The sequence below is a fragment of the Echinococcus granulosus genome (assembly GCF_000524195.1).
Source record: "Echinococcus granulosus chromosome Unknown EG_S00008, whole genome shotgun sequence".
NCBI classification, from domain to species: Eukaryota; Metazoa; Platyhelminthes; class Cestoda; order Cyclophyllidea; family Taeniidae; genus Echinococcus; species Echinococcus granulosus.
Genome location: NW_020170388.1, coordinates 535,867 through 549,004, shown reverse-complemented (window position 1 = coordinate 549,004; position 13,138 = coordinate 535,867). Strand labels below are relative to the sequence as shown.

Sequence of the window (13,138 nt, the reverse complement as noted above, 5' to 3'; positions counted from 1 at the left end):
CTCTTTTAAGCATGGCTCTAGCGCCACTTATTCTTGAGCCTTTAAGCACAAAATCTTGGTAAATGACTAGTTTGTGGCAAAAAATGCTGCACATGCAAAAGGTTCTGGGTTATTTAGGAATTTTGCTGCACTGCCGTTGGTAACTGCAATCGGTATGTAGACACATGATAGTTGAACTTCTGCAACAAATTCTGCCAAACACGCTTTAAATGTTTCATAGTTGTCAATTTCGCTAATCTTTCCATGCTATCATACAACCTTTTCCTTTAATTGTATGTCTAGGCACGTTTGATATGACGTACCACAAACTGTGAGTCAAAGGCTATGAAAAGAAGGGCTTAATTATGGTTAAGCCACTTGAAGGTATGAGCTGCTCATTTGGCTAATTCAGATTAAGTACCTATTTACTTTGCTCTTTCAAGGCTTGCACTGACTCACTGTAAAAGGGAGCAAAATGGCAGAAAGTTGCGTGTGACTTGAGTTACTCAAGGCTCAAATCAGAGGAGGCGACTACTCCGCTGTATGTTGGAATTATAGCATGCCGGATTGTTGTTGTTATCCTTCCCAAAAATCACCAGAGAGAGACTGAAGGCATTTAGTCTATGCTACAGCAAAATTGTCTTCGATTTTGAGAAAATGCAAACCGGATATTTTGTTTTGTTGAAGGGGAGGAGGCCTAAATATTTGACTTATATATTTTTAAATAGCATCTTGGAAAATTCTACCAGCATTGACTTTTGTTTGAATTGCATTTTAACCGTAAACTGTAAGCTGTCTGTTGTAAATAATTCATATTAATCGTGGATTTTTCTTGTTATAACCTGGCAGTAAACTTTCACTCAATCCATTTTTATGAGTCGAGTAATACGAATGAATAGGGATAGAGTAAATCATTTTTACTTTACAAATCCGTATGAAAGAAAAGTCACAGAGGACCGAAAGTGGCAATTTATCAGACAGTTGGCAGGCCAAAACCATGTTTCAGAAGGCGAAGGAAAATGTCGTTGCAGTGACAAATCTGTTTACCTCCGCACCTATTCATCATCGAGAGTTGAGTCTCACTACACCGGCTAGCATCCGCCCCCAACACCTGTTGTGGGTGCCTGTCTAGACGGCTTCATGACTTCGGGAGACATCATTTGGGCAAAATAAGGCGCTTTATAACATCAAAATATTTTAACCTGACTTATTTTGCCATAAATCAACCAAGAGTAGGAACATTTATCAATATTCTTAAATAATTAATTTTTCTAAGAAATTTTTTTTAAATTCCTGGTGAGATATCCTAGCGTTTAGTCATACCAATTATTCGTAGAGGTAAAGGAACAAACACTTTGCTATTTCTTCTGGCGCCATATGCCCAAGTGCAAACAAAAGGGAGAAAAAAACTTGAACGTTGAAGCAAGCAAAAGAAGCCTTTGCTTGGTAGGAAACTGAGTACTCAAAAAATGTTTTGAAGTAGTGTCAAAGACAAGGACTTATCACTTTCAATGTTAAATAAAAATTATCTTAGTGTTTTTTTGCAAAATATATTTTATTTTTTGATGGTATTACTAAAAAGAATTAGAGATGGAAGCTAGCAAAGTCGCCTTAACATAAATTTGGTTCGAATGGCCTAAAAAATAAAAAAAGGCATGCTTTTATTTTAAAACAAGGTTGTATCTTCTCAAAACAAAATCTAAAAAATCTTGGCAAGTTTATTGGCCTCAAAAGATGCCTAAAGGCGTTTAATGGACCAGAAAATCAAACTTTGTCTTTGTGGAATGGGAGGTTTGGGGTCCTTTTGAAACTCTAAACCCATATTTGGTTCACTGTCTTTCAGACGAGAGATGGACAAAATATGCAAACCTTGTGACAGACCGAACGTCATCGGCCCTCATGGAGGAGGATTTTGTATCCTCAAAACAAATTCAAATTGTGATTTCTGAGCCCCCTTATTCATCGCTCCCCATTAAAGCATGTCCATGGCCAACTGGTCTGCTTGTACAAAGGCTGCTAAAACTGGGGTGGAAAGGGAAACTACCGAGCCTATTACAACTCGATGGAAAAACCACTACTTATTTTCATTTTCAATATATAGTAGCATACTATCTCATGACCATTTCATAAAAATCTTGATATAAATTTCTCGAAAAAGAATATGAAAGGCCTGGCAAGTCTGTTGGCTTATAAAGGATGTCCATTCAAGTAGTGGTGAGTAAGTTAGAAGGTACGGGCTATCTGGACTCCTGTGATTTACCCAGAAGGCAGCGAATCTTATGCTTTGAAAATATTGCTAAGTACGACAGAAGTTAAATCTAGGATTCGGATTCCCCTCATGCACTTAATCTCATCATTCTCTGACTGCTTTCACTCCAGCGACTTAGAACTTCTCTAGGGAGGAAAGAAGCTGTAATACTAGGATAGAAAATTTAATGCCGACTTACAGAAGGGCTGGCGACTACTGGCACAGTCTGAAGGCGGAGCCTTAAGTGACCAGTTGCCAAAACCGAGAGTCAAATTGCTAAAGCATTACAGTCGCAGTAAAGTAAAATCTTGCAAGTAGCTATCCTTGAACAAATAATTTAAACTCATTTCTTCAATTTCCGGTTTTATTTTATGCTCAAAATTTTCATTTAACTTCTCGTTTGATTGGAATTCAGTTAGATCTTTAGCTAAGATTATGAGACTTGAATGAATCAGAAATTCCTTACAAAGAAGCAAAGTGGTATTAGACACAATGCAATAAATTTAAATCTTATCATCTGACCGGTGAATTCTCTTGAAATATTTCTTCTATATCCACCGATGCCTTTAGAAATGCCAAGTGCCTACGGTGTGCGTTTGCGTCGAAAATTTGTGGAGCAGTGCAAATGTCGCCTCTCAATGACGTCCACGGTGTTTGTTCCAGCCGTTCACCCCTAAAACCGCGAGTGAACCAAAGTTCTCACTCCAACTAAATTAAAACTTTGATTTGTGGAAAAAATTTCTCTAATTTAGATAACAGAAGATTAGACCTTAATCCTGGACCTCAACGGTATTTGCGAAGTTTCGTTATTTGCATCCAGAAGGCCATTCGGCCAAACCTATTTGCGAATTAATCCTAGAGATAACAAAACCCGACTCAAATCTTATTTAAAACTTGTGTATATTTAGTACAAAGCCGCACATCTGCCTCAAAATTTTTTATTAAGCTAAACAAGTTGTTTGTTTATTTTTTTGAATAAGTACTAATTAAATCGCGAGGAGAAGCCTTCCTCCTGTCTGAAATAAGTCAGTGTTTCAATCGGGCTAGAAATAACCCAGTTTCTAGTGGAAGAGAAAATTCTGAGTCTTTGAAATTTTGCTATTCTAGAGGTTTTTCCTGTCATCTGCAATTGCTTTTTGGGCAGAGGGATAACCGGATATTTTGGGCTTCGCTTCTCTGTTGGTTTGATTAGCGACTTAATATAACTTCGCTTTTTTCAGCGTCAGCTCGGTGGTATTCATGGTGGCGTGTTGGCCGCTCGCGCCAGTGTCCAGTATCGGTGAAATGCCAGCCGGAAACACTTCAAGAGGTGGCCGGTACACTCGTACCCGAACTCCACTACCCACCAGCCTTGTGCGATAGGGCTAAAATGAAACCACGGATGAGGGCCATAAGGAGTGTGGTAAAGGAGTGGACTCGAAGAGACTGCTATTTGCTACAAAATTACTGCAGATATTAAAAATTCTTCGCAAACCCTCCTACTCTAAGACCTAGTTATTGGTTTCAGCCTTCCACCACAAATGTATTTGGGAGTGGAACAAACCACCTTCTTCTGAAATATGTTATCTTTAGGAATATCCTTAGGATAAGCACATTTTTTCTCATTTTTGGTCTGGTTCCTGCAAAACTTATAGCTGTGAATATTTGAAGGTTATGAAACACGAATGTCGACCTTTAGAAAGGTAGACCACTTTGTTTGCATTATACTTCTCTAACTACAAAACTCTTATTTTCTTGTTGAACCCATTTCTTTTGAGCTTTGGTCTCCAAGGCTATCTACTATACATAGTATAACTTCTTATTGCTTGGTGTTATTAACAATACACGAAGAAGGTTCATAACACTACGTCCGGTTATTGCTTATGAAAAATATCTTGGTGGAGAAAAAATATATTTACTTATCAAGAACAACCTTCTTTGTTTTTCGAGTCTTCCTACTGACAGGAAAAATCATTCTCGAAAGGCTGTCCTTTTGGACCATTTTCCCTGTGGAGATAAGGAAAGGGAAATGATTACCTTCTTCTACCCAGGGATTATCCAACACGCATATTGTGGACTTCTTTTCTGTTGTTTTAAAACACCTGAAAACAAGGTGCATACTGAATTAGGGCAAAGAGAGAGTATCCTTATAATGTATCAAAATGAGCTGTATTTATAGTGACCTGAGACTTCTCCAAGGATAAAATAAGTCATCATACCATGGCAGAATATGTAGCACCGACGTAAAGAAGGGCATGGGGCCTGATAGCATGGCTCAGGGGTCATGGCTGAGGCGCAAAGGTCGAACTTTTAGTACTCGTAAAACCAGGTAAACAAGTGATTAAAGCATTGCGCAGCCCCGTTATGCTTTTGAGTGTGGTCACTGACACTCCCCCTTTAGTCAGCCATCATAATGAAGTTGGTGCTGAAATGGGAACTCCTACTAACCCTTTACACCAGCCATCGAATATGCATCTGATTTTGAGGGTGTCTGATGATAAGGTTACTGACCCCTCTCAAGTCATTCCATTGCCTCTGAGTTTTGTCCTCTTTGGGAATCGTATCGGGGGAAGGAAAGTGTACAGGCTATTCCGTACTTTCATTGCTAATCGGAAGAACACCAACCTTATAGCAGTTATTTAATAAGGGACGGAATAGGGGGTATCGTGTCTATTCTTCCTTGCCACTCTACTCTCACTTCAGTGCTGCCCAGTCATACCTACATATCTGGATTCTATGCAGCTAGTAGAGAGGCGGAGGAGGCATTAAGTGTTTACTTAATTGGCATCTTCATAAAGGTACCGTAGACAGCTCCATAACCAACTTTTCCAGGTGGTTCACTTTAGCTGTTAATAGCACTCCTGCAGAACACGGGATTCAGGCAGTTGCTGAAGTGAGACGTCATTCTCAACCCTTCTGTAAGGGGTCATCGCAATTTTTTCCATCGCGTTATAGCTTAGCATTTGGGAATAAAAAATAGGGCAACTATTCTTCAGGATCGAGTTTGCTTTCCGCTCTCACGAATGTGGCGCGTAGCGGCTTGATTAAAGTTGAAAGAAGATTCAATACTACTGTAGATTACACGTTGCCGACGTACAGAGGCCCTGAGGACTACTGATAGGGCCCAAAGACCACACGGCTGGGCGGAAACCCGCGAAACCAAAACGAAGTGTTAAGCAAATGATTAAAGTTTTCCAATTATGCCACCGACTTCTTTTAAACACTTCTCCATTTAACATCCTTAAAAATGTGCAAAAATTTCCGACAACATTACGCTGTAATGGGTCTGAATTTAAACTAACCTCAACTACAAAAACTCCGACTTTAAAGCGTGGCTTTTAATAATGGTTTTAAAGTTAACCACTCCCCATACATTGTTTATTACGCCTAAATTGGAAGGAGAATGAGTCCCCCAAGATGCGTGACCATGATTTCTCTACCTTTGCAGAATAATAACTTCATGATGCTAATTATCTAAAAGCTTAAATGTCATCTTCTCCCCATTAGCTGGTGGATAAAAACTTCATAAACAATTTAAATGTCAAACTTGGTATATCTCTAAGGCATTTGATTGCCTTAGTTGTTGCCTAGGGTGAAAATTACGGGCATTTTTTGAATAATTCCCATTATTTTGTTTTATCAGCCATGAAATTTAGTAATGCTATTTTAATAAAAAGGGGTTTTTATAGAACTTAGCAACGCTGTCAACTATAAGCAGAAATTATTTTGGCCTGAAGGTTTAAATGGCTGGTTTGTATCTAAACCCGCAACCAATCAGAAAATAGCTTATACATTAGAAAAAGCGAACTAACTTAATTATCCAATAACAAAAGGATCCTTTAAACATCCTTTCAAAGTTGACGCAGCGAGGCGAAACTTCCCTGAAGACACAAGATAACATAATAGAAGGGCAGAATATGCATTGTCTGCGTGCCGATGGGCTAAGGGCCTACCGACATGGCCCAGAGGCCACAGTTAGGTGCCTTGCAATTGTAAATGACATGCATACCTTTTGAGGTCAGGATCAGCTTACAGTAAATATTGCAGGCCAAATTCATGCTTTTATTAGTGCCATATTACCTTCAGAAAAGACTCTAGCTCCACGAAGATAATATGTACCACTTACTGTAGTATTTTGACGAGCTGTTGCACTCCTCATTTTTGGTTCCCCAGATCTTAAATTTAGGCCCTTTTGTCTTTGGGCCACATCACTAATCGTTCAGCCTTTCCCTGCGTCAGTAACTCATATTTCGTCTCAGTAGTATGTCTTCTTTCGTCCTCAAGAAACACTCGGGACGATACAATGTCTCACTGGATCAGCTGCGGGTATGTAAATGGTCTAATGAGTCGTGTCAGTTCCAGTCACTTCTCTGCATCAATGACATCCTTTTACACCCTCTTCTGTAAATGGAAACATGGAAATTTTTAAGGTGAGGCGGTAAGTGCTTACTTATTTAACAAACCTAAACAAGTCTAATTCTTTACATACCGTACTTTCGACTGAATATCAGTGGGTAAAAGGAAAATTTAGGGCTGGTTGCTACCACAAACAATAAATCGCCTTTTGTTCCTTCTACTATTCTTTTGTGTGCTTTTATAGCCAAACAAGTGATTTTGTTATTGTTTAACCGCATTTCTACGAAATCATAAGGTAAGTAAAATATACTGGGGCATTTTTGTTTTGACAGGAACTAACAAGTTAATAATGTGGCACGTTGACTTATTTTGACCAATCAAAACACTGCATAAGGGGTATTTCAGAGGCACTTATTTTTATCCTCTCTAAAATTTTGAAGTTTACAAAGAATCCGAAAAGGTAAAGTTTTTTTCTGGTGATATAAGAAATAGATTTTATATGGCTTGAACATTTGCAAGAAAGGATGCTGCCTGTTTTGCTACGCAAAACAAAGCAAAATTTAGAGCTCCTGTCACCATAACTGTCATGACATCGTCACAAGTAGCCATGGATGGAGCACAAGATCATGAAAACCATCCCACTGGATAGAACTCCCCTGTATCTATCATTGTCGAGACCTGTCAATAAAGAGGCGTTTGGTCGTGTATTGAGTTGTCAAACTTAAAAGGGACACTATAACTAAACATTTTTTATGAAACATTTAAAAGGATGCTTTTTGGATCAGTATTTTAAAGCATTTCATATTTGTTGCAAAAAATTTTCGAGTTTTACTCTTAGAAATAAAAATCGGCTGAACATATGTAGTATCGAATAATAAGTAGGAAATTGGGACTCTAGTGTGTTGAAACTCATGCAGACTGAAGAAGAATTTACTTAACTAACCTTTTAAATGTTTTATTTCATGCAGCAAATATAAAATTTTACGTTGTCCCAAAAGAAGCTGACTTATCGTTAGTATGCAGCTTGTCGGTCCTTGGGCAACCAACAGATTGTCCAAAGTAGGTCCACATGTCTCACTGCAGATGTAGTCCTTCTTATACGGCCTCAATAAATTTAGGACTGGACTGGTGAACACTTGATAACGTGTCCGCCCTGATTCAAATCACCTCAAATGCCCTGCCTGGAGCAGCATCTGGAGGGTTGTTCTTAAATATTAACGGAGCTTGGGGTGGGAGCCATATATGTGATAACCTAGAGTTCGGTCACATAGTCTAAAGTACTAAAGTGGGTAGATGAAAAAGATTTACTGGTTGCACATATTTGCAAACCATAGTAATGAGGTGAAACATTTCGCCAATCAAAATGTGATTTTAAATTAGAAGTCGGCACTCATCAAAGTAGACTTAGTTTTAGATAAAATTTGAGAAATTGATGCAAGACATGCAATTCAATAGACCAGCAACTTCTCCCATCTTTTACATCCACAAATATAGCATTGATGTTTTCGCCGACTTTGCATCAGCTCCTTGCCAAGCCTTGAGAAGTTTTTGGGAGTCAATATCCATCAACATAAAGTGGTTATTACGTTTGACATTAAAAACCTCTTTTATTGAAGGGATCATGTGTTTCACCTACACTCTGCTCCCTTTCATACTCTCCAAAAGGATGGACTGCTGAGGATTCCACAATCATGTCAATTTCCACATTTGGATCCTTACATAGCTATAGTTGGAAGGACGTTAAGAATGCTACTATTAGACTATCTACAAGACTCAGCGTTAGATTTATGTTTACTTCAGATCTGAGTTCCATTAAAATGCCGTCAACCGCTACAAAATTTGTGGCAAAGCATTCTCTGCCAGGATAACGTAGATTGGACACAACGAGTCTCTCCCCCTACCTCGGTGTCACAACTAAGCAAACTGCATTCTGTGCCACCTGTCTGCACCAAGTTAATTTAAAAACAATAAAGTGGATGTGTGTAAGATGTCCTCTCCTTGAGATTGACTGCCTTTTATAACTCTGTTGTGATAGTTAAATTATTTACAGATACAAAACCATATAAGAACAATAAAACACCTGAGATATGAGCTTAGTTTTCCTTAGAGGCTTTGACGACTAAAGTGGTAAATAAAAATGAATTTTATTAATTTATGCAGCCTTTTTGAAGATTACTGACTTTACACGAGCATTTACTTTCTAAGTGCCTGCGCTCTTCTTCAAATTTTATGGCAATAGTAATTCCCTGTGGATTGCGGTGTTGAAGGGCTAACAACAAGCATATTGATGGTTAAAATAGCCGCTCTTGAAGTTTGTCATTATGGAAGTTATGCTTAACTATAAATAAAGACTATCGTAAACGTCTAGAGTCCGTATGAAGGAGTTATTATCTGAAATAGGTGGAGGTTTTGCCCATTGATGCTTCCCTTTGTGCATGAAACCGACTTACACACCCCTAAGCTAATGACAATACCCAGTTTTGTTCAACAAATAATTCTCTTCTTATGTAACAGAATGTGATTTATTTTAAGCATACTGTTAGCTTTGTGGACCCAGTAGTCTCGGTGATTTCGATGGCCACCGCAATGGCATAACTGTAGCGCCCCGCGACTTCTCTTTAGATAAAAGAAGACACAACACTAGGGTGGAATTACCTATTGCTGGCCTAGAGAAGGGCTTTGAGTGCTGCTGGAATAGCTCGGGTCCAGGACTCCGGGTGGAATTACAACGGCGGTGCTCTCAGTGGCTTGTCGCCTAAACTGAGTGATAAAAACAACAAGTCCAATACAATGATGTTCTGTTTAAAGTGACATGTCAGTTCTGTCAACACGCCATGGTACTTCAAATGCACCACTCTAATGCTCTTCCAATGGAGGGCACAAATCTTGTACAGTTGGGTGCAACACTGAAAATGTTCAAGTTCCGTACTTACACTTACTTCAAAAGAGCATTTTTATTTGTATGGAAGGGTATGATTAGATGCAAATAAACAATCAACCAGTATCAAATTAGCTTCATACATAAGGTCACGTTTTAAATGTTCCACTTTCTCATTCCTTTCAGATGTTATCCAGGTTTGGCTTTTGAAATGCAGACATCCTTAAACCTTATACATCAGGTTTAGCCTAGACTTGGTAAATATGGTGGAGAAGGCACAATGCAGACTCTAAGAGACCAACGCTGACCCATGCCTTGTTATGTAAATGAATAACCGCATTTTACAAGTTACAAGGAGTCGGCGTGGTGATCCCCACCTAAAGCCAAACGAACACCCTTGGTCACTGGACTTGCATACTCTTGTCGCCTGTTTGGAAATTCGTTGCCAGTTTGAAGCAACTTGTACTTTCTTCATTACGTGATGCCAATTTTATTTCCCAATGGAAGAAAATTTTGCATTTAAGTAGAGGTCATCCAAGTGTTGCTTAAACCTCAAAGATGCAAAATGAACTTGGGTATTCAGGAATTGGAGAGGTACCTGCGGCTGAAAACTTGCATCAACCCTTAGCCCTTAAAGAAAACTTACAACGAAAATGTATTTGGTACCATTTAAGGTGAGAGCATGAATGACGGAAAACACATTTCGTCATCATAAAAGGACAAAGTAATTTTGGATTATTATCAGGTAAAAATGAGGCTCTTGGACTAAAGGCAAATTCAGTCACTTATAGAAGGTAGAATATGTTAAGGGATGCAAAAGAATACTATTAAAAATTTGTTCCTTGAAGGTTATTCTCAAAATACAAACAAAATCGGATCATGTAATCAAGACTTTCTCTAATTATTTGCTTCTTTGGGAATTTTTATTTATGCATTGTACTACAGTGCCTGGAAAATTCCCTTCTGACGAAAGAAAACATAATACTAGGGCAGGACATCTACTGGCGACATACAGAAGGGTTGAAAGGCTCTTGGCATGGCCCGGAGACTATGCCGCCTGGAGGAAGGACAAAGGCCGAGCCTTAAAGGCCCAGTTGTCAAAACTGAGAGGAAACAAACAAGGTATTACACAGACCCACTCTCCTCTATTAAACATCACTCCCAACTCTCCCTCCTGGGCCATTACAACGTAGCCGGTGCTGCAGGAAAAACATCCACCAACCAGCCATGCAGCCTTCTAATTTCCATGTAATTGCGAAGATATGTGACCGCAATGTCACTAACCTCCCTTGATAACTGCACTGGATCTACGGTTTCGCCCTGTTCGGGAACTGTATTGGTGGAAGGGAGGATATTCTGGCCGACTCGTGTGTCCATCGCTAGTCGTAGGAATACTCGTTCAAAGGCATCTTTAAAGGTAAAGGTTTAACACAGTACAAAGGAATTAGAATTTTGCGTCTACAAAGCCTTGTCACTTGGCTTCACTTCAGTGCTGCCCAGCCATGTCAGTCTGGGTTCAATCAAGGTAGGGGAGAGGTAGAAGAGGTATCCTGTTCACGTAACTGACATCTTTGCGCTGGTAACGTAGACAGAATACGAGACTTGGGTAGTTGCTGAAGGTTGACGTCTTAAAGGTTTAGCATTCAGTAACAGAAGTTAAAGCAGCTGTCCTTTAAGATCAGGTTTGCCTTCCGTTGTCACAGATAAAGTGCCTTGAAACTGCCCCGAAGACCCTAGAAGGCATAATGCTGGGACAGCGTAGAGTTTGGCTTGGGCTACTGACATAGTTCGAAGGCCAAGCCGCCCAGCGGACGGGCTCCACAACCAAAATCGAGAGTTAAACAAGCAGTCAAAGTGGATTAATTTGTCTTTAAAAAGCCAAAAAGGATTCTTAAAAACGTATTTAGCAATGAGTCACCCTGCTGTTTGATTCGTTAAAATTCATTGGCGTTGTTTTAGTTTTCATTAAGTGATAGTAGCTTTACTGTGGCATCTGATTTAGCCCCTCCATAAGCATAAATTAGTGAGGCACTACTGAGCACCCATAAAACTAAAATAACCTGGAGCTGCGGGAACCGGAACACTTAGCATTAATGTCACCTGCTTGCTAACTGGCTTGATAGCCACCAATCATAGCGAGATATTCACCCACTCCTTGTCAAGAAGGGTTAAGGCTTTGGAACACTCGAAGCAATGCAAGAATAACAGAGCTTGGTTGACTGAAGTTTTTACTTACAGAATTGTCCAGTTGTAAAATAATAATAGATTATTGCTGCACAATTCCAAGTAGTATCTAAAATACGAAAAGAGACTACCTTTGGAAGAAAATGAGATAAAAATTCCCGTCTGCTAATACAGTTATTGTCAGTAAAGTCAATTTGCTTTACAAGATTGAATTAGTTTCACACAACCACACGAATGTTTTCAGTGTTCTGTTAGTAGTTCAATGGAAATCCAACTTAAATTCAACTATTTAGCTCCTAGGCATATTATTAAGGATCTTTTTACCTTTCGCATGCCTACATGGGTCATTTTACTCACCCACGATTCTACCTATATGGCGATGGCGTAAAAATCTTTCTACAGCTGCCCACGGCCCCTGAGGATAAAAGGAGGAACAATACTCCGGCAGAAAATATGCATTGTCGATCTACAGAGGAGCGGCAGGCTACTGACATGATCCGGAGGCCAGACTGTTCGGCAAGGGTTCAATGGCGGAGGCCTCAGTGGTCCTTTATCAAAGCTTAGATTTGAATAAACAAGTAGCACACTCCGCTATTTACACTTGAATCCGAACAAAAGTACTTCCAGTTTCGTAGGCTTTGTAAGCGTTTCGGTGGAAAAGTTTTGTGAATTTCGAAAATAGGTGTCTGAATTGATAAGATTTAAGTAGTCGCTGTCCAACATTTACCTTTCTAAGTCATTGTAGAGAACAGGTGATTATTCGTCACTTTTATTAACGCTACTTAAGGCATTTGTCGACATGTCATACTTTTTCTAGTGAAAAGTATGCGAAAGTGCTTTCTGCCTGTCAGAATGATTGTTAGCCTGTCGCAACTTAATGAGACATGCTTAAGTCATTGACTTAATTTAAGGCCGTTAAAGTATCCCTACTTGTAAGGACTTAAACGTGCTTTAACATTTGGGAAGGTTATGTAAAATTAACTCAGAATTTGGACTCTTTAGAGGAAGTTTAGACTATAAGGCGATATTTACCTTACGGACTATGGAAAGGGACGTACAAATTTTGCATGGAGATGGGAATACAACTCGCCAAAATCCTGTGAAAATCAGTTACAATACCTTGTAGGGGTTACACAATTAGGCAACAGACAATAGTGGGTCGAAATTAGTATTACAGTCCAAGAATTCCAAACCGGGAGGGCTGCATACTGGATAGGGGTAGTCGAAGTAACTCTTCTGGATCGTGCAGAAGTGGTACTAAGCCCCGTACGGTCTCCTATAAGCAAATTTTCCAGACGTAGGTCCCCTTAGCAGCTTAGAGATACTGAAAGGAATAGTCAAAATAACATGACATGTCCATCACTGTTTGGGGCCATAAGAACTTCTACAGACGAGGATAAGTCTGATTACACCCCACGGTGGTGCTGTCTAAAGACTACCGCAGGTTTTTAGTCCAAGGCTCCGGGTTTACCGGGAATAGGGTATCACCTTCACAACGTCTATGCATTGCAGCC

At 39.5% G+C, this 13,138-nt stretch overlaps 1 protein-coding gene across 1 annotated transcript in view; it reads right to left on the bottom strand. All coding sequences in view use genetic code 11, as the record gives it.

The window, feature by feature from the left end:
• Window positions 1-2,511: 2,511 nt before the first annotated feature.
• The window catches only part of EGR_01951 (hypothetical protein), a gene marked incomplete at both ends in the record, with an annotated part of 14,936 nt that continues 4,309 nt past the window's right edge, over window positions 2,512-13,138 (bottom strand). Inside the window, 9 exons of the mRNA XM_024491200.1 lie at window positions 2,512-2,688; window positions 3,771-3,861; window positions 4,126-4,291; window positions 5,367-5,528; window positions 6,287-6,381; window positions 6,701-6,842; window positions 7,844-7,951; window positions 10,087-10,224; window positions 11,677-11,755. Coding sequence (XP_024354343.1) covers window positions 2,512-2,688; window positions 3,771-3,861; window positions 4,126-4,291; window positions 5,367-5,528; window positions 6,287-6,381; window positions 6,701-6,842; window positions 7,844-7,951; window positions 10,087-10,224; window positions 11,677-11,755 — 1,158 coding nt within the window. The remainder of the gene's footprint in view (window positions 2,689-3,770; window positions 3,862-4,125; window positions 4,292-5,366; window positions 5,529-6,286; window positions 6,382-6,700; window positions 6,843-7,843; window positions 7,952-10,086; window positions 10,225-11,676; window positions 11,756-13,138) is intronic.